At 41.5% G+C, this 21,650-nt stretch overlaps 1 protein-coding gene across 1 annotated transcript in view; it reads left to right on the forward strand.

Annotated features, from left to right (window-relative positions):
* PEX5L (peroxisomal biogenesis factor 5 like) overlaps positions 1–21,650 on the forward strand; it is a 697,369-nt gene that overhangs the window by 501,549 nt on the left and 174,170 nt on the right. Inside the window, exon 3 of the mRNA XM_086944935.1 lies at positions 17,032–17,241. Coding sequence (XP_086801061.1) covers positions 17,032–17,241 — 210 coding nt within the window. The remainder of the gene's footprint in view (positions 1–17,031; positions 17,242–21,650) is intronic.

A 21,650-nucleotide genomic window follows, 5' to 3' on the forward strand; every position in this document is an offset into this window, starting at 1 on the left:
ACACACTGCCCTGGTCAGACTTGCAGGTTGCAGTGAAGGAGTTTAGCTAGCATGCCATGAATTAGGGGCATGATTCATTCCCATCACTGTACATGTTCGCAAACATGATGATATTGAAGACAGATTCCATCGCACAAATAGGTTCACCACACCACATCTCCACTGTGACAAACAAACTTTATAAAGCGTCTTTTTCGCATTTTTGTGAAAATGAAGGAAAAAGGATAATTTCCAAAATGTTTTTGACATTCATGAAAAATGTTAACTCAAGCTTCAGCACTTTCTGACTCCAGAATATAGTGAATTGCCTTAAGCGCTTATTCATATTCATATCTGGTAGGAAATCTTAATATTATCATAGTTGGCAATATTGAAGTGCAGGGAGAAAGGAGGGTGATGTGGGGAGAGAAGGGCAGAGGGATAGGCCGGTTCAGAAATAAGATAAGAGTTTAGGAATGTATGACTTTACAACGCATACATTTACAATTCATGCTTTTACAACACAGTTTTTGCATCACAACATCCTTTACAACGCATTCTTTTACACTGCATGCCATTACATGTCATTTTCAGAAACTGCCTTTACAATGCGTTCCATTACATCGCATTATACCTTTACAACGCATACCATTACAATGCATACCATTACATCGCATTTAAGGTAAGTGTTGGATAGTATATGGGTAATAATTACTATTCTAACTGCAGAGAGTGCAACAGTAGGGTAAGTGTTGGATAGTGTAGGGATAAAAATTACTATTCTAACTCTAGTGAGTGGAACAGTAGGGTAAGTTCTGGAAATTGTAGGGGTAAAAATTACTGTCCTAACTCCAGTGAGTGCAACAGTAGGGTACGTGTTGGATAGTGTAAGGGTACTATGCGTTGTAATGGTATGCATTGTAATAACTTGTGATGTAATGCCAGGGTTGTAGTGACATGCGTTGCAGTGTCATGCGTTGTAGTGACATACAATGTAATAGCTGCGTTGTAATGACATGCTATGTAAAGGATGATGCGATGTAATGACTGCGTTGTAAAGGTTGTTTCCTGAGTGAAGAGAGACACTCATTCCATTTTTAAAGGAGTTTTTACACACTGAGACCTATTTCCGTCTTTAAATGTGGCATGGTACATTCTTAAACATAGTCTAAACCCCTTATTTTCTATCGGCTATCCATTCCAGTTTTTTGGTGCAAGTGTCTAATTTTCACATAGTAAAACGTGAACAGCAGTTAACATCAGCTCACCATCGTCTCTGGAATGCTCTGCATTTGAAGTTACTAATCTGGAAAAGTAAGAACATAATGGAAATATAATTAGTGAAGTACTCGCGGAAAATGGGATTTCTGTTCAATGCTAATGAAAGGGCCTTGGCCCATTTGTTCAGTAGTCCTCCTTGTCGATCCTTTGATGGTTCTTTTTAGCAGCATGAAAGTGTAAAGAGGATCAAAATGCTGTTACTAAGTTGAATACACAGTGTAACTCAATATGGCCACACAATAACTCAAACCAACAACCAAGTGAAGGTTAGTCAAGTTGTATTACAAATTCAAAAATTATTGGACATATATGAATCCTTGCATGAGAGTACAAAAGTACAGAGGAACCAGAAAAAAACTAAATCTTCAGAAAAGATTTTCTCGATGCAGCAAGAAAAGAACGACAAGTTCTACAATTAGTATGCAAGTAATTAGAAAGCTAGGATTTAGATTTAGCTGCATCAGCATTTGTTGGAGAAAATCATTTAATTCTATCCATCTCTAATCTAACTTCTCAAGTGTCATCCGTAAATTAGCATTGAAGTAAAAGGTACGAAAGAGGTAAGGTGTCAGTGGTTAGAACCTTGCTAAGAAGTCACTCCACCATTGATGGGTCAAGCAGCATAAAGCCACAAGCAGGAAAGCTAGCTCTCAGGTGACTTTGATGGAAATGGCCATCTGTCTCTCTCCTCAATGCATCATATATTCAAAATTGTATGCAGCAAATGTCCCATAATGCTTTTCTCACACGTACTCTGCAGTAGGCTCAACTACGGAATTTTCCATGACTTTAAATCCTTTCACCGTCTTCTCCATGTACGCCCCTCTGCAACAGTTTGTCCTTGGTTTCTTCTCATTCTCATGTGAACGCACCTCCTTCCACCTTATCTTCAGCAGGCCACACTAACTGTAACTTCTTCATTCCTCAACTATCTAATGAAACAATACACTTACTCTTCACTAACAGTGAGTTTGTTCACCTGAAATGCAAAGCGTGAAACAAGTAACATTCTATAAAACTTGCATGGGAATCTAAGCATTAGTTTCAGAAACGAGAACAATCAAACATGCTGTACATCAGGGTCTCCAAACCGGTACTCGGGGGCCGGATCCATGCCAGATTTTTAAGATAACTACATGTATCTCAATGGGGATATCCAAAAAATCTGGCATGGATCCGGCCCTCCAGGACCAGTTTTGAGACCCCTGCTGTAGATTCATGCTTACAACTTAGACTAAATAATAAATGCACCGTGTTTTTCGATCTTAGTATTTCCATAAATCGTTAGCATTTTCAGAACACACGTTCACTGAATCATATTAAGACACCTACTTCAACTACCTCATTTGTCCTATTAAACATTCAAAATACATTTGATGTGTCAATGCATTACGTCACTAATGCCCTACATAAATGTGTTACATCGTTTATATGTATTCAGTACAATTCTACAAATTATTTTTTTAGCTTTACATTGAATCGTGTTAATCTCACAAGAAGATGTTAATTGGCGCACCTTTCTTCTAACATCTAATTACTCTAATTACACCTAATAATACGCAAGTGCATACTACAAATGATTACATTGCACTCCTTACACGTAACCCACGTAGGATACCAATTTCCACTCGAACATTAACAAGGTTGGCGTATTTATAGGTGCCAAGTGGGTGTGAGCCTGCAGGATGGACTCAAATCATGCTCACTACCCCTTATGTGGGGTTCTTTTGGAGTGGGGGCGAATGTCAAAATATATGGGGGGTTTCGCAGGTTTAATAGTGCAACTTAGGTTAAGGAGTGCTTTGCATAAGTTCCAAGCTCATGAGCCGACGTCGCGATTGTAACTCGGGGGCATATTACCAACAACTAGCGATAATTATCGCTATGTTGGCTTAGCGGCAATATTTTTATCGCCGAGCTGCAGCGATTTTTATCGCTTAGGAACCTTGCTATTATCAAGGTTTATCTCCTAAGCGATAAAAATCGTCCAAAATGCATGAATATCGCTGAAAAGTCAGCGATATTCATGCATTACCGAGCTAATGCTCTTAGCCATGTTATCCACCTACCATTGGATAACATGGCTAAGAACTGCTCAGGGGCAGGTGTTAGCTTTTGGAGATATTCGCGCTTAACGCGAATATCTCCAAAAGTTGGTAATAGGAGATAGCGATGTTAGCGACTGTTTCCTGTCGCTAACATCTTGGCACGCCCACTTTGCATGTCATTAGTGATAAATTTCACTGACATGCAAAGCGGGGCCCAAGATGGTCGCTATCTCCTACTAGCTGTCGCTAACTGGTGTTAGCGACAGCTAAGTAATAGGGAGATAATTTTATCTCTGCTTTCTTGGCTTTTAAAGCCAAAAAAGCGGAGATAAACTCCTTGATAATATGCCCCCCGATTATCCCTGTTTCAAAGTCGGCTCCTCTGTCTGTTAGACAATGTCTCCTTCTCATGTGGAAGTGACTGCAGAAGCATCACCTGTCTGTCGGCAGTGCTTAATTTAAGCCAGTGGTTGCAGGTGGGTGCCACTGGCACTTGTTTTTGGGGTACAGCACCTATTTTTTCTCTTTGGACATTTCCCCGAGAGAAAGAGAGGGAAAACACACAGGGCCCGATTCACAAAGGGTCTCTTCACTCGTGGCAGAGGCTCCACAATTATGGCGGGGGCCCGCACTCTTGACCAATTGCAGAAGTCCGCCACAAATACAAGGGCCCATCACCAAGACTTCGTGGCCTCCGCCACGAGTTCCGAGACCCTTTGTGAATCGACCCAACAAAGCAGAAAGAAGGAGAACGAGATAGACGAAACAAACATCACAAATGGAGAAAGCAGGTACCTGCCAGAGTGATAGGGAGCAGGGAGCGTCTGGTAATCGATTGAAGAGGAATGAGGTAGATTCCAGACTATGCAGCCTTAGGGTTTGGCGCCAGTGCCCACAGCTGGCCTCAGAGCAGAGTTAAACACTGCCTTACAGAGTTTGAGACACTGGACTCCGAGGAGTACTAGTCAGTGGGTAGTTGAACGTCACCAGTTTATGCTGCTAGGGATGTGTCAGTGATAATGTGCTGCTAGGGGTGTAAATAAGCTCCAGATGCCTGCCATTAAAAGATGTACCAAGGTCGGGCAGCAAGTATTAACTTTTACTGTAGCCTATGGGGTGTGCGCATGTAACGGGCGGACACCCTCTGATGAGGAAGCAAAGTTTACGTTTAAAAGGGGGAATGTCAGAAGCAGGATCGACTATATCATGGTGGATCTTGATCTCTGGCCCCAACCGTGAGGAAAGCGATCATAATGCTCTCTTTGTGAGGCTACTTAGCCGCCCTATATTTATTTATTTATTTATTTGTAAAGCACTACACTTCTCCCGAGGGATATCAAGGCGCTGAGCAAATATCCTGGTAAGTCTGCAGGCTGTAACTTAATATTTAGGGAATAGATGTGTTTTTAATTTTTTCTGGAACTGAATGTAGTTAGAGGTGAGTCGTAGGTCCTGGGGTAGCTCATTCTACTTCTTGGCTGCTAAATAGGAAAATGAACGACCTCCTGTCCTAATTGTTTTTTTTTCGCCTAGTTCTGGCAAAGGCTAGTTGAAGTGACCGCAGCCTCCTTGTTGGTACATAGAACTCAGCCTTCTCCTGAAGTATTCTAGAGCTTGTTTTGTGCAGAGCTTTGTGAGTGTGACTAAGTAATTTAAATGCTGCTCTTTGGCGCATAGGCAACCAATGTAATTTCTTCAAACACATTGAGGCAGAATCAAGCTTCCCCTTATTGCAGACAAGTTTCGCAGCGGCAATTTGCAGCACCTGTAATCGTGTAAATAGATGTTCATTCATGCCTACGAATAGTGCATTCCCATAGTCTAACAGACTAACCAGCAGGGCTTGCCTAACAGATCTTCTGTAGTCCAGTGGTATCCAGGGAAAAAGTCTCGCCAGAAGTTTCAGGATAGCAAAACCTTTGCCACAAAGGGACCGCACATGTTCCTTCATGGTCAGGGCGTCATCAAAAATGATGCCCAGATTCTTAGCATGTTGTTTTGGAATTGGCGCATTACCAATAGATAGTGGCCACCAGGTAGCATCCCACACTAGTTTGGCGCCGCCAAACAATAGGATTTCGGATTTTCCTGCTTTCAACTTTAAGCAGTGCGTGTGCATCCATTGGGCCATTTCTGTAAGACAATTGTGCAACTTTGATTTGGTAATCTCTGGTTTTTCATCCAGGGCCACCATCAGTTGCGTGTCATCCGCATAGGAGCAAATACCAATGCCCCACTTCCTACCAATTTTAGCCACTGATGAAATAAAGACGTTAAATAGGGTGGGGCTTAGTGAGGCTCCCTGCGGGACACCACAGCCAATGGGGCTAGGTTTGGATTGGAATTGACAGAGATGTACTGATTTATTTTATTATTTTATTTTATTTTATTTTAGAGTTTTATATAGCGCGAACAAGACCCGTGGGTATCAGAGCGCTTAACATGAGAGAGGGAAAAAGTGTTAACATATATATAAACAGTTAGCGAGCAACCGCTGTGAGGTAGATGATAAATATTAAATCGTAACACCTGTGAACGTTAGCGTGCATAAATAAGCTATGACAAAATTACTAACAAAAGCATGTAAATATAACAGATATGACAAACTCCTAACAAACGCATGTATATATAACAGATATGAGGTAGCTAGGTATATGTTCATTAAAGCTGTTCTCCTGTTCAATCAAAGTAGCCATTACTAATGGCCTTTCGGTTGATCTCATATCCTCGGATCATAGGATATGTATTCCAATAAAGAATTGCCTATGCCTCCCTTCCTAATGGAGTACATGATCAGTACAAGCAGTAGTAAATCCGAACCCAGAGCAATGCTCTAGGTAATGTATCTATTCATCAGCAGGCTCTTCACTTCCCGCTTGAATGTTACCAGATTCTGGATCTTCCTGATGTTAGGAGGGAGTGAGTTCCAAATTCTGGGGGCGGCTCCTGAGAACGCTCTGTCATAGGTTTTTTTCTTTCGGAAGAAGGCTGGCCGTAGCAGCAACTCCTTAGCACTCCTAGCTGGTCTGTTGCCACCGGACAGCTGAATTTTCTTGGCTAGATAACTTGGGGTGTTCTCATGTAGTGCTTTGTGTGTGATGCATGCTATCTTCATTTGGATTCTTGCTTCATACGGTAGCCAGTTTAATACTTTCAGGTGCGGGGATATGTGATCATATTTCCTGGTTCCGGTGATAAGTCTTGCTGCAGCGTTAAGGCAGGCTTTCAGTGGTGCTATGGACGTTTTTGGTAATCCAGCCAAGGTAGTGCAACCATATTCAATCCTTGAGATAACTAAAGATTGGATTGCCACTTTGAGGTCAGATTCTGTGATGTATGGTTTCAGTTTTCTTAAGTAGTTCAAGTGAAAGCGGGCGCTTTTCGCCATTGAATTAATGTGGGCTTTCATGTCAAGATTCTCGTCTAGGGTGATTCCTAGAGATTTAGCTGAGTTGACAAGGGTTGGGGTGCAGTTAAGCGCAGTCACGACTTCCGTCCACTCTTTTATTTCTGTATGGCTCCTTGGTGGAGAAATTAGTAAGAACTCTGTTTTATGTGCATTCAGCTTCAGGTGGTTTGTGGTTAACCATTGGAGTGCCATTTTTAGAGTCTCATTCATTAATTCCAAATCTTTTAGGGATGCGATCTTTAAGTATATTTGCGTGTCGTCAGCATACATGTGATAGGATATTAGCGATTTTTGGAGAATTTCTGTGAGTCGTTCGACGTATAGGTTAAACAGATCAGGGGATAATGTCGAACCTTGAGGGACTCCAATTGAGATAGGGCAAGGAAGTGAAGTAGATTGGTTGACCAGGAAGCGTTGCGTTCTGTTCTGTAAAAAGGACTCGAACCAATTCAGCACCATTCCCGATAGTCCCATCCAGTCCCGTAGCCTGGCCAGTAATGCCTCATGATTTACCGTATCAAACGCCGATGATAGGTCTAGGAGAATCAGTAAGCATGCTTGATTTTGGTCAAGGGCCTGCAGCGCGTCATCAATAATATGGAGAATCGCTGTTTCCGTGCTGTGCCCTGCTCTGAATCCCGATTGACATTCGTCAAGCAAGGAGAATTTGGTGATGTGTTGGCTCAGTTGGTTCTGCACACATTTCTCAGTCAGCTTGGCCAATAGAGGGATGTTAGTCACTGGGCGAAAATTATTTGGATCTGATGGATCCGCTGTGGGTTTTTTGATTATGGGAACGACTTGACCTGTTTTTAGGCAGTCGGGTAGGGTCCCTTGTGAGAGTGACGCATTTATTATTTCAGTCCATATTGGGATCAGGATGTGATTGATTTCTTTTACGCATTTTGCAGGCAGAGGGTCTTGGTAGTGGTTGTTAGGTTTGATTCCTGCGAGCATCTTAGCAATCGTGTGTTGGTCATATAGTTCGAATGATTCCCAGCTCGCCTTGTTTTTTGCGATGATGCAATCCGTTGCGCAATCCGTTGTAGAGTCAGCATCGTTAGTAAGAGGAGGTCCGTTGGGAAGGTTCAACGCCGAGTTTCTAAGATCTACTTCGAGTGTTTTGGCCTTTTCCGTGAAAAATGTAGAGAATTCATCACAGTTTAAAGGTGTTTTTGAATTTTCTAGCACTGATTTGGCTAGTTTGTTTGATTGCTCCTTTAGGATTTCGAATAGTTTGCGTGGCCTGTTTTTGGCATTATCCAGTTCTGCTCTTATGAATTCCTTTTTTGAGTTGATGATCTTTTTATTATATTGGTTCCTTATTTTCCTGAGGGCTTCCAGTTCAGGAGATGATGGGTGTTGCCTCCATTTTCTTTCGGCCGTTCTCAATTTGCGTCTCTCTTCATTTAGTGCTTCATTAAACCATGGGTTTTTTGTCTTCTCTGAGATTCTTTTCAATTTTAATGGCATGGTGTTATTAACGATATCTTCAACAGCTGCTATGTAGTGATCCGTTAGCTCGTTAACTTTTTCCAGGTTGTTGGGTGGCTTTAAGTCTCTTTCGCAGCTTTCGACCAGAAATTCCATATTTGCTTCTTTTGTGTCCCGGGTCCACTTTTTGGCTTTGAAAGGTTGCCTGGTCCTACCTTTTCTCAATGTGGGTATCATGAAAGTTATGGCATGATGATCAGACCAGTCACAAGGTGTTATGGAGTGAATTGTTGCAGCATTGTTTCTTGAGATAATCCAGTCTAACGTCAATCCTTTAGAGTGTGTGGGTAGTGTGCACGCTTGAGTGAGGTTTAGTTCAGTGAGGAAGCCTTTCAGCATGTTGACCAGTTTGTCATTGCAGTTCTCCCAGTGAAGGTTGAAGTCGCCTAGAAATATGTTATTGGCAGTGTTGTTAGAGTTGGCTGTTATGATCTCCATTAACTCTACTATAAACTTTTCATTATCTCCTGGAGGGTGGTAGAATGTATGCAAGTTGCATTGGTGAATGTTGGTTGATCTTATGTTAAGACCAAGATACTCACAGGATTCAAGCGGGTCGGCCTGAATTTGTTTAACCTCTATGTCAGATCGATGAATACAGGCTATCCCTCCCCCTAGCTTTATAGGTCTATCAAGTCTCAAAATGTTGAATTGCGGTGGTACTAGCAGATCCATGATTGGGGCTGAAGATTCCGTAAGCCATGTTTCTGTAAGGATTGCCAGGTCAATGTCCTTGTTGAGGATGAGGTTCGCTATGTCCGATGCATGTTTGGTTGCTGATCGACAGTTGAGTAGTAGACAGGTCAGATGTTTTCCTATTGTACTAATGTTCACATTTTCGGCTTCGTTTGGAGTAAGCTGTATATGTTGTAAGTTGTGGGGGTTGGATGTTCTATTGTTTTTTCTCGAAGTTCTGTTAGCATCAGGTGGTAATGTTCTGATTCTCTCCCCTTCAATGTGGTCCGGTCGATCATATGTTCGGATTAAGGCCAGCGTTTCCTCTTTCGATAGAGGTTTAGTCCTGTCTGGTCTGTTGTCTCTTTGTTTTAAACGCAAGTTCGCCTCGGTACGCTCTCTATGTGAAGAATGAGCAAGGTTTTGGATATCCGTGACTTTAGAATGAATGTTCACCGTCATCTCTCCAATTTTATCAATCGTCTGTATGGTATTAATAGTGGCTTCTGCTATCTTGCTCACTAGTTTCTGAAGCTTATTAAAGTCCTTCTTGTTCTGATGCGACTTCTTCAGGGCGGCCGATCTATACCTCCCTTCAACTCTTCTCCTTTTTGGCTCAGTTCTAGGTTGCGCTGCCATTTCCGTGTCCGATGTCTGATTGTGTCCGATTACTTAAAAATTAACGTAGCCAGCTCAATGCATTGGAGTAAATTCCTTTTTCATAGAGAATTTCCATCAGGCTGTCATGAGAGACCGTGTCGAACGCTGCTGACAGGTCCAGCAATATCAGAGCAACTGCCCCTCCTAGGTCAGTGCAGAGTCTAATATTGTCTGACACTGCCAGCAGTGTTGCCTCTGTACTGTTGTTTGCTCTAAATCCTGTCTGAGATTGTATAGCCAAACTCATCAAGCAATGGCTCCTGTTGTTACTACTAATAACAACAGGAGAGTCAAATGGCTCCAGGTCATGGCTGATATAAAATTGCTCCCCAAGATATATAAAGAGGTGGCTGAGATCCTCACGTACTGAGGGATCCTGACATAAGTATTGATGTTATTGTGTCTAGCTTTCAAAAATTAACAAATAGTATAAAACCCTATTTTAGCACACAGTGAAACTCTAACATGCCTAAACGTAATATCGCCCCATGGCATAATGAGGAATGTAGAATAGATAGGAATGATCTAACAGTGGCAGTAAAGAAAGGGACACAAAATGACATCGAAAGTAGAAGGAGGATGTATAAGATGGCACAGGATGTGGCATAAAGGAGTTGGGAGGCTGAGAACTAGCGTACACTAGATGAAGCTTCAAAACTGAAGGATTGTCAGCTTTTCTGACAACTTCTGTTAAAAGGGTCAATCAAGCAGGTTAGTGAAGATGACTTCTATATACAATCACATGTCTGGGAAGAGTACTTCCAGAAACGTTATACTGGTTCTGCCTTTGAGCCCGAGGGGGAGGCAGCAGTAGCAGTTAGGGAATGTAACTCAGCACCTGTACAGGAAGGTGCGGTTAGTTTTTTTCTTAGAGGAAACTGTAACAGCAATTAGTTTACTCCAGACTGGGAAAGCTCCTGGGCTGGAGAGACTCACAGGAGACCTGTTTAAAGCAGAGCCCAATATCTTGGGATCATTGCTTCAAATAGTTTTCAATGCCATCTTATGAGGGGGAATATCCCTTCGAACTGGAAAGGTGCGGAAATAATTCCCATATTCAAAAAAGGAAATGAAGGGGACCCCTCAACCTGCAAGTCAATAAGTCTCATAGATGTTTCTCAGAAGGTTTTCAGCAAAATAATCCTGTCACATCTTCAAAGCTGGATAGAGGAAAGCAACATTCTCTATCATCTGCAGGCAGGTTTCAGGGCTTTCACGAGCCCCTTAGACCAGGTGTTCCAATTTCTTTTGCTCATCTGGAAAGAAGTGAAGATCAGGAGTGGCCATTTGTATGTCGTATTTGGCGACCTAAAGGCGTCATTTGATTCCATAGATCGTACTAGACTCTGGGCTGCTCTCAGGGACTTAAGCCTCCCCTGTGACTTGCTTCAACTATTGGTTCTCTTACACCAAGATAACTACGCCAAAGTCAGGTGGAACTCTGATGGTAGTCTTACCAATAACATATCAGTCTCCAAGGGGGTGCACCATGGTTGTGTGCTTGTCCCAACCCTGTTCACCTTGTATATGAACGGGCTTATAAGCGAGCTTTATGACGGTGCAGGTGACCCGCCAAGATTAGCTGGTAACCTTATACCCTCTTTGCTATTTGCAGAGGATACGCTGCAAATTTCCAAAACTCCAACGGGCATCCAGAAAGTGCTATCCAAGTACGCTGAAGCATTTAAAGACTGGAGCCTTGAAATAAGCTGTTCAAAAACAAAGTTTATGGTTTTTAATCCCTATAAATCCACCAAGGGGAAAGTGAGGATGGGTACCCAATTTTCAGAGCAGGTCAAGACCTTCGACTACCTAGGAGTCAGAATCAGTGACTTATTAGCATGGACTCCCCAAATCCAGAAGAGCGTACTGACACGCCAGCATGCAGACTGCCCAATTTCCCCTATCCCAGACATACATTGGACTAAAGGCTTAGGTGCGCCCTCTATGGGGCAGAACGGTGGGGGCTGGAGCATTTGAAACAGCTAGAGGTTGCAGAAAATACATTCTTAAGGGTAATCCTGAACCTCCCAATGAACATGCCCCTATCACCCCTACGCCTTGACCTTGGTCTAAAGCCTATTACCCATTTGCTGTCCTTAAGGTGCTAATGTCTTGGGTAAGACTCTGAGCCAGTAGAATCCCGATTCCTGTAAAAGAGGCAGTGGAGGAAATATAAATTCTTCAAAGACATACAGGGTGACTGCTCTGGTTTAACAAGGTTAAGGAGTGGCTTTTCAGACTGGGCCTGGAAATAATGTGGGAGGATCTGCAGTCCATTGCAAAAATAATGGTACACCTGCTAAAAGAAAAAGGTATTGGGATTTTTTGATTCTCTTTGCACTGACGTTAGGGAACATAGCACTTTAACCTCCACTTTTTTAAATGTCAAAATCTGTTTTAAGTTGGATTTGTATATAAATGATGTTGAACCCCCCCAGGCACGTGCACTTTATATTCAATTTAGGATTGGGGTTCTTCCACTGAATGCAATGAAAAACAGTTGGGCAAATGTTACTGTATACACTTTGTGTCCGTCTTGTCGCTCTACCCCAGAGACTATAGAACATTTTATTTTCTTCTGTCCCGCCTATGCAAATTTAAGAAAAACTTGGATTATACCGGCTTGCCGACTGCTTTCTTTTTCACGCCCCTCTGATGCTTTAATCATATTTAGGTCCAACACAACAAGGTGGCTTGTTTTTACAATATCAAGATATCTGCTTTACGCCCAGTGGCAGAGGCCTAAAATGGTAAAATAATATCCTGATGTAGGTATATTGAATAAGCAGGGTAATCCGGCTCCAAGGTGAGTTAGTGGGACAGCAGGGGAATGATGGGGTTGAACTGTTTTTTATGTGCATGCTTTTATTTGACGTCTTTGATTTTACGGTAAAAACACAAATTACAACCTTATTTTGAACGCTGTATAGGGCCGCAAAGTCAATGTTATCTTAAACTACTGTTTTTTAACATTTTTATGAAATATTGTGTGAATATATATAGTATGTTTTCACATTAATGTCTAAGGCAATTTTCATTTTGTTAACGAATTTCTAACTCCAATTTCATTTTTTACAACTACTATATTTCCATGTAAAGCCCTGTTCAGAAGTAATTCAGTCTGCCAGCTCACCTAAGTACTGACTTGCATTAGGTGTCATTAAAGTAATTTTCTCCCATTATCTTAAACATGGAAAATATGTAGACTCCTCAAAAATTGGAATGACTTCTAAAATTTTAGGCAAGGTATTTTAAGACTTCCTCTTTAAAAGTACGTGCACTGAAGCTCTGTTCACCTGCACTTTTTGGAGAATATGTGTTTGCTGCATGTGTACATAAAACATGAGTAGGTCTGTTTTCTTAATCTCATCAATTGACAATCGGCCAGTTATAAAACTTTCATCAAAACAGTTTATGAAAGAAAAATGGCAGGAACTTGACCTCCCGGGCAAGTCAATATGTATACATGGGAGCTTTGAAGAGAAAATCAGTATGCAACATTTTTGGCCTAATACAAATATTTCTTCAGATCAAGCAGGAAGTACAAAATTAAATTGCCTAGTTTTTCTGAAACACTGTAAAACGGCACGAAATTTGCCATATCTCATGGGTACCAGTTTAGTAAATACATTTGTTCTTAAACTCCTCTCCATTTTAGAAGGATTTCTGACTTAATCCAGTATTTTTTTTTTTAATCATTTATTTACCTTTGGATATCTGAAGTTCTTTCACTTAAGCACTTTGTACACATTTAACAAGAAGGTCAAATACGTATATAAAACCTGGCGAAGGATGCTATAAAATAACAGCGAAAAATAGAATTTAATAACAGGGAGTAATAGAAAATAATAGAAAATAGGGTTCAAAAGATCAAACCACCCCGAAATCCGGATAGGTACATAATATGCACCTCAAAATCAGGAACCAAGCATAAAGCACAACGTAAATAAACATACATCTTTTATTCAGTGATACCTTGCGAACTACAATCATGGCAAACATACTGGTCAATAGATATTGTTAGGCAGGGAGGCAGCCTTTCAACAGGAAAATGGCTGCAACCCATCTGAGATCTCTGAGGAATTCCAGAAGAGCTGCTGGAAGCAACACCAGAAAACAACACGGCACCTGCAAGAGTGGTCAATTTGTACAGAGAAACTGAACTCCCCCCCCAAATCTCTAAAGATCTCTGTTTGCAGCAGGGTTCAGAACAGCTGTCAGCAAAAGGTGGGCAAGTTTACAACCCGCCTCCTATCTTTGTTATACTGAGAGGTTTAGGATCTCCTTTTGTGTTCAATAACACTTTGTATTATTGTTTGTCAATAACACCTTCGATAAACAGATAGAATTTACCTGCAGTGAAAGAAATATAGTATCAATCCTATAAAGCAGTTTGCCCATAAAACAAGTAATCCAACCTTTAACCATTATGGTTTGAAACAAGAGTAAACAAAACATTCACCCAATCAGAAAAATTTAATTTGATTTAAGGAAAAAAATAATTGAGAATGTTAGAGTATTTAAATCCAGTGATACCCCAAGTCCTAGCTACAAAAATAGATGCATCGACTTCACACCAGATGGGACGTGTTTCCACTGCATTAATGCTAGAATTAGAAGAAAACATGATTTAAAAAACTACAGAAGTCAACCAAAAACGTAAAAAAGTAAGACATGATTAATTTGTCAAGCTTTATGAAACAAAACGCCATAGGATTAAGTCATATGCCTTGGTATGCATATCAAGTGAGATTTAGTACTGTAAATATAGTACATTCACCTGTATCGAACGAGGCTTACATGTCTGCAATGATGGGCCGCCTTGTTAAATGACGCGTGGGATGGTTGTTAAATTGTGCAAGTAGCTGAGCAAATCACTTTGCCGACTGAGCCTGAAGGCATATACTGGAAAACAGTGTTATGTTCACAAAGAAAAATCAACGGAAAAGCTACCCACATTTCGCTATGATATAATTACAACAAATCGTGGGCAGATGGACGAAGACTTTTTGCTTTCGCAAACAGCCCGATTCACAGATTTCATGGGCTGCAATTGCAAAAATGCCTTTTGTAATGTGCAAAACACAAAGTGCAACCCAATACTTATTTGGTATTTGGAAGGGGCGTGTTTAGTTTTTTTTTCTCCTATATACCGAATTGCAGTGGTATGTGTTAATGTTTTGCAACCAAATTCCAGTCGCAAAACATGAATATTTTACCACCACCTCAAAGAAGGTGGTTTCACAAATGGGAAGGTGTCCCCAAGGGCAAAAATATTTTCAAAAGGAGGTACATTTACCATTTTTTTTAGGCCCATTCAGTTTTTGTTTTACTTAAAAGCAATCACAGATATATTGGTATGCTGACTTCAGAAAACCAGCATCCCTGTGATGGCTGTGATTCCTTGTGGATCACAATTTGCCACCTTCCTCATTAATATTCATAAGCCAGGTCGAATTGCGAACCAACCTATTAGTGCATTGGTCTGTTCTTCAATTGCCACACTGACTGGTTGCAAAAATGCTGGTTGCAATTTGCGACCAGTCCTTAGAACATGTGTCCACGTGTAACACCCTTTTGCTGCTGAAAGTCCACCAGTGTACTGAAGTGGTTGTTAAAAAAATAAATAGATAAAATGCAATACAAATCTACACAAATTTGTGTCATGCCACTTTTCCTCCTTTCATTCTGTTTACTGCTGCCATTTTCAGATCCAGCCTTACCCATGGCAAAATTAAAATTGCACCGGCATAGTTTGTGTAATTTTGTGAGTATTATTTTGCGCTTGTTATGCAACATACCCAATATCACACCATTATGCGAGTTGTGTAATTACTTTGCTGCAGGAGAGGAGAACAAGACAAACAACTGGAACACGAACAGCAGTTGTTCGCTGCAATTGTGTTTTACACTGAATTTGTTTAGCGTGAAATGTGTTCCCTCTGTATCTTCATTCTAAAATATAGCATATCCCATAATTATGCTGAATTTTGTCGCACGTAATAGCGCTAGAGGGAATTAAGTTAATTTTGCACACTCCATGCCCAAACTAGCTTAATGGTAAATTTTAAGTTGATTCTTGCACTCAGTATGCTACTCCCCTGATAGTCACATATCGCTCCCTGGCATTCCCCCGAGTCCTCCTGATTGTGTGTCAGAATATCTTATACGGAAATTTCGCCTCAAATAAATATTGTGTCGATATTTAAGACAAAAAATTTGTGTCAGACCGTATTCTGATCAGGTTGAGACTATCCTATAGGACTAAAAGGCAATACCTGATGGGCTGATCTGACGGGTTAGTGTATGACCTCTTTGCTCTGCTGTTAGCTGGTTTTGACTCCTGAATTCTCTGATATGAAAACAGACAATGCCTGAAGCAAGCTCAATCTATACAGTCTTTGTGTGGGTCCTGTGGAATTCCTATTATGGAGATATTTGTCAGTTCCCTCTGACCCCTGCATGGGATGAACCCCCGTCGCCCTAGACCTTCCACCATACATGATTGTATTTTGTGATATTGCGTGCTGTACCACTGATACCTATCAAGCTGCTCCTTCTGTATTGTCATGCTATTGCTGATGTTTGTTTTCTTTTCTTAATAAAAAATGTTTTACAACAAAATAAAATCTATACAGTCTTCCGTACCTTGCAAAGCACTTATACAGGGTGTCAGTACAAAACTGCCCCAATTGCAAGCATGGGTCACGTTTTTAGCTGCCTAATTCACTAATGGGGCCACATTTATTTTGGTACCCATGACAATTTTTTAATACAGTCGGACCACAATTCTGAAAATGATATTCTGGTACCAAACCAAAGTTTTGTTTAGGTGATTTGTATTGTATTTCGTTACACATGTGGCTCCACATGCCCTCGCAAGGTACTATAAAGTCAGTAATGTCTTAAGGTGTCACACATAATATGGGGCCATAGTTTTATCATATTAACAAATACGTATTAAGGCTGACAAGTACCCAAAGCATTGGTAGCTGTTGACAATTTTGATTCTATAAATACTATGCTTTATGGATTTTCCTTCAAAAGTAATCTTGTCTGATAATGTTTAAGTGAATTTGCATACTTTTCTACAAGTATTCCCATTCACATTTACTGTCTGTCTCTTTTCATCTTAATTAATTGTCCATCACAGGACCAGTCTGGCATGTGACTAACATTGGGAAGTAGCTAATGCCCATTGTACTCTGGTTTAATTTCCCTTTCACAGTGCAGGTTCAGTACTGGGCAATAAAGCAGTCAAGGAACCATGAAATGTTGAGTCAAAATATTTTTTATTGTACCAGAAATCTTGATCTGTTGCCCACTGAAAAGTGATTGGTCCATGGTGAATTTCTAAAGTTTTTCTGAATTACTTATTGCTTATAATAGACATTGATAATTTAGTCTTGTGTGAAATTGCAAGTTACTGTGGTTTATTCTCTTGATTGATTTCTATGTTCTGACTTTTTCTGCCCCCGACAGTGATATCCCCAGGACTGGATCTTCTGGATTTAAGCGAACCTGTCATACTTACCCAAAACAAATCAAAGAAGTTAGAAACAGCATCTAGAGGAGAAAGCTCCAAAGGAACGTCTATTAGAAAAAAAGCTGACAGCATAGACCTCATCAAAGTAGAAGTGGAGAACACCGGGAAGACTTCCAGAGTTCAAGAAAAGTCATCCTTAGATTTAGGTAAGGTCTTGAGTTATGTTTTACAAGTAATTGTTTAAGGCTTCCCAATACATTGAATCTGTGGTGGCAGTCCAAAGAGCACATTTGTCACATATATTTTAATGTAGCTATCTGCATTGGCAATTGACAATATACATACTGTGACACACCAATGGACGTCAAGTGTCAAGACAATGATAGTGTATGTCTTCCTCAATTAAATTATCTCAGGAACTAAAGTGCTTATGTGATGTGCAAGGTCAAGTGACCCAGGCATAATGTAAAAGGGTCAAAATAGCAAAGAAGGGGAGTATAGAGGTTTCTGATAGAATCTACCTCCGGTAAGACTTTGTATAAACAAAGAGATTCTATCCTATTTTATTTTTTAATATTTTTTCTTGTGATGTGTGGGATAGCTAATCCCTAAGAATGTATGGGAAAAGCACTAAGTGTTTTTAAAATACCCCTCACACACTATGAATCCCATAGTGTCATGCTTCATCATAGGGGTCTTCCCGTCCCTCTACGGGGCGGGGTGTGCTTCGACCTATGACTACTTGGGAGCACTTGATCATATGTGGATAGACTGTATGTGTTGTTGGTTGTGAGAGTGGGAGGGAATGTGCTAGTTTACAAAATAGAACAAAAAATACTAGGTATTAAAAATTCCCTGGCTAGTGGATAAAATACACTTTATTTCTTTTCCTACCTGAAAACGTTAAAAAAGGGGGGAGAGAGTAAGTTGGGGGTAAGTATTACTCCCTACTTGGTCGTAAGTTGGGGGTAAGTATTACTCCCTACTTGGTCGACATGTTTCGTAAGCAGTCCCTTGCTGCTTTACTCATCAGGACCTATTATGATCCCTACTACACTCTAGGATAATTGTGTAATATATAGTATGCCTATCATTTCACGATGTCTGACCGCAAAAATAAGCTGGTCAGCTGACAAAAGAAGGGTTAATTAACCCCTCAAAAGATTTACCAAATTGGAACACTTTCTCTTGATTGCCGAGCCACATGAGCTAGCGCCGGGGGGACGGTTCCTTATTAAATTCAGTCAGTGAAAATCGGTAATCCCTCACCTGTCTAATACCTCCGTCCAGCCATCGACGCACTGGCGGTCTGACTTTCTCATTAGGACTTCTATGGTCGGACCGCCATTGCAATGCCGCCGGGAAACCGCTGTTTCCTGGTGGTCCCGGGGCAGTCTGAGGGCCGAAATATGCTTGGTGGTGCACTGAGGCACCGCCAAGCATTATAAGACTTTCCTCACTGCCAGCGCTGTCATGGAGGTTCTCCCTCCATGAAATGGCTGGTGGTATGGAAAGAAAGGTGGCCCCCTCTTGCCCCTGTGCACGGAGGTGCATGCAGGGAGGCACTGTATTTCTGGTCCCCAAGTTCCAGCACAGGAAGAAATGCATGTGATGGTGTATTTCTTCCAGTGCACTGGCGGTCCAGCGGCTGTGCTGTATCAGGCTCACAATGAGCCTTTTAAACAGCACCACGGAGGAGACGCAATGCTGCCCTCCTGCCAGACTACTAACAACTTGTAATCTGGTGGGCGGGCGGCAGCCACTATTAGCGGTGCAGGGCAGTAGCAGTGGTGAGCTGCCCGCCCTCGCACCACCAAAAGTCGTAATTGGGCGCTATATCAATATAACTATATAGAATTGCCAGAGCTGAAATGTACACTAAAATCAGCTCTGGTCGAAAATGTTGTATCAGTGCCAGTTGACACCCTGTGAGTTAGCGTCCTTAGGGTAGTATAATGTTAAAGGTGGAGGAAGTTATCACACCAAGGAAAAAAGTGCGTTAAACAGTGCTTTGTGTGACAGAGTATTCCAAACATTATGGCTAACTGACACTGGGGCCTACTCACAAACAAGTCTGAAAAGTTTAAGGCAAGTGCTCCTTCCGCATTTCCAATTTTTCCTTATTCACAAACATTTCCAGGAGCATGCCTGGAAAGCTCTGCCAGGCACCAGTTTCCAGACGTACTCCTGGGAAGATCATGGGACCTTTGTATTAGGCCCCTATCCCTACTGTGGAGACTTGCCCCTAGCCAAGGACTTCTCTCTAGTAAAATAGGATTCTCTATGCAACTATGCAAACACAAATTTCAATTTTTTCTGTAGAGAAAATATTTTCCCCATGGAGAAAGCCCTTCCTACGATGGTTCATTGCCTTTTCCCCCACTGAAGGAGATATACTTAGCCCTGTGTTGGAGTAGAATTATTACTACCCTTTCAAGGGTGGAAAAGGGGTGGATCTTAGTTCGAGAATGCCACAAATGTATATATTTGTGGCATTCCCAAACTTTCAAACCAAAACATGCCTTGAAACACTCACTTCCCAACCCTTCAGTGAGATTTAGGACTGTGATTATTGCAATTGTAGAAGAGATTTCCGTCCTATATATAGGTTTACATCTGCCAGCAATTCCTGTGCAAATATCTGGCAGGCATACAGAAGGTAACTACAAGCGATAAACTACATTTACAACTGAAATTGCCTTTGTAAATTGGCCCCATGGAGTCCGCGGGCACTTTAATAAAATGACAGCGGCGGCTCCTCCGATATGGCGGTGGAGCATCTCCCCCTCAATAACGCTTGGAAAGGGAAAAAAAAGATATTAAACACTTGTTTATTTTTCCTTTCCAATCCTGTCGAGACTTGAGGGTGGTGCCTGGGGGTGACAGGCACTGAAGGGAGTGGTAGTGCACTCTCTTCACTGCGCATGACGGTTTGGCTGGCTGTCTGAGGCTGGCCAAACCCCCAAGGGCATTGAAAGCTCTCTCCAACCCAGCAACGCAGCTGGGTTGGAGGGAGCACGCACAGACTCGCAGTCTGTCCTGGAGCGGAAATCAAGGGTGCTCAGGCCACTCCAGAAGCTGCTCTCATGCAGAGCAGCTTTAGGATTGGCCACAGGGCATTATGGGAGCCTTAGCCTTCCTGCAGTGAAGAGGAGCAGCAAGATGGGGACTGCTGCAGGTACATTATTTTTTATTTTGCCCCCCAGCGACCCCTGTGCCCCCGCCTCCCCCTGCCACTTGTCCCAAACACTGGCCGCTACTGGAAAAGGAACCTATTAAACATTCAGTGGCCTGTAAATGCTGTACATGCTTGATACTGGGAATGTTAAACATCTGACTTCTCTGGGAAATATGGAGCATCTCTAGTCACAGTCAAACAAACTATGTTTAAATCTTAATAAACACCTTTCAACTACTGTTGCTAGCAGTATTCTTTAAAACGCACAATTTTACAATCAACGTCTGTAAATGCACGGGCGTAGACAAATTCTGTGTAATGGGCCTAATAAATACCATACAATTAAACGAACTTTAGAAATTCACTAGTTGGCACCATTTTCAGCCAGATGATCTTTGGGACAGACCTCTAAACCTCTTTATAAATGTATGCTTATATGCTCTTACCATTTAACAATGGGAATGTCCAATGTGCTTTGAAATACTCCATTTGGCACAATTTTCCCAAACATTTCTTGAAAAAGCCACAATACAGTGGTCTTTAATTTCTTCAATGGTTTAATGAACACAGGACAGCAAGTAGTATGTTGAGAATCCCACTGTCATTGAAACAGAAGAGGACTCATTGAAACAAAAGACAGCTCATTGAAACAGAAGAGGACTCATTGAAACAGAAGACGGCTCATTGAAACAGAAGAGGACTCATTGAAACAGAAGAGGGCTCATTGAAACAGAAGAGGGCTCATTGAAACAGAAGAGGACTCATTAAAACAGAAGAGGGCTCATTGAAACAGAAGACGGCTCATTGAAACAGAAGAGGACTCATTGAAACAGAAGAGGGCTCATTGAAACAGAAGACGGCTCATTGAAACAGAAGAGGACTCATTGAAACAGAAGACGGCTCATTAAAATAGAAGAGGGCTCATTGCAACAAAAGACGGGTTCATTGAAACAGAAGAGGGCTCATTGAAACAGAAGAGGGCTCATTCAAACAGAAGAAGGCTCATTGAAACAGAAGAGGACTCATTCAAACAGAAGAGGGCTCATTGAAACAGAAGAGGACTCACTGAAACAGAAGAGGGCTCATTGAAACCGAAGAGGGCTTATTGAAACAGAAGAGGGCTCATTGAAACGGAAGAGGACTCATTGAAACAGAAGAGGACTCATGAAACAGAAGAGTGCTAATTGAAACAGAAGAGGACTCATTAAAACAGAAGAGGGCTCATTGAAACAGAAGAGGACTCATTGAAACAGAAGAGGACTCATTGAAACAGAAGAGGGTTTGTTGAAACAGAAGAGGGCTCATTGAAACAGAAGAGGGCTCGTTGAAACAGAAGAGAGCTCATTGAAACAGAAGAGGGCTTGTTGAAACAGAAGAGGGCTCATTGAAACAGAACAGGGCTTGTTGAAACAGAAGAGGGCTCATTGAAACAGAAGA

Source organism: Lissotriton vulgaris, chromosome 11 (assembly GCF_964263255.1).
Source record: "Lissotriton vulgaris chromosome 11, aLisVul1.2, whole genome shotgun sequence".
In the NCBI taxonomy this organism is placed as follows: Eukaryota; Metazoa; Chordata; class Amphibia; order Caudata; family Salamandridae; genus Lissotriton; species Lissotriton vulgaris.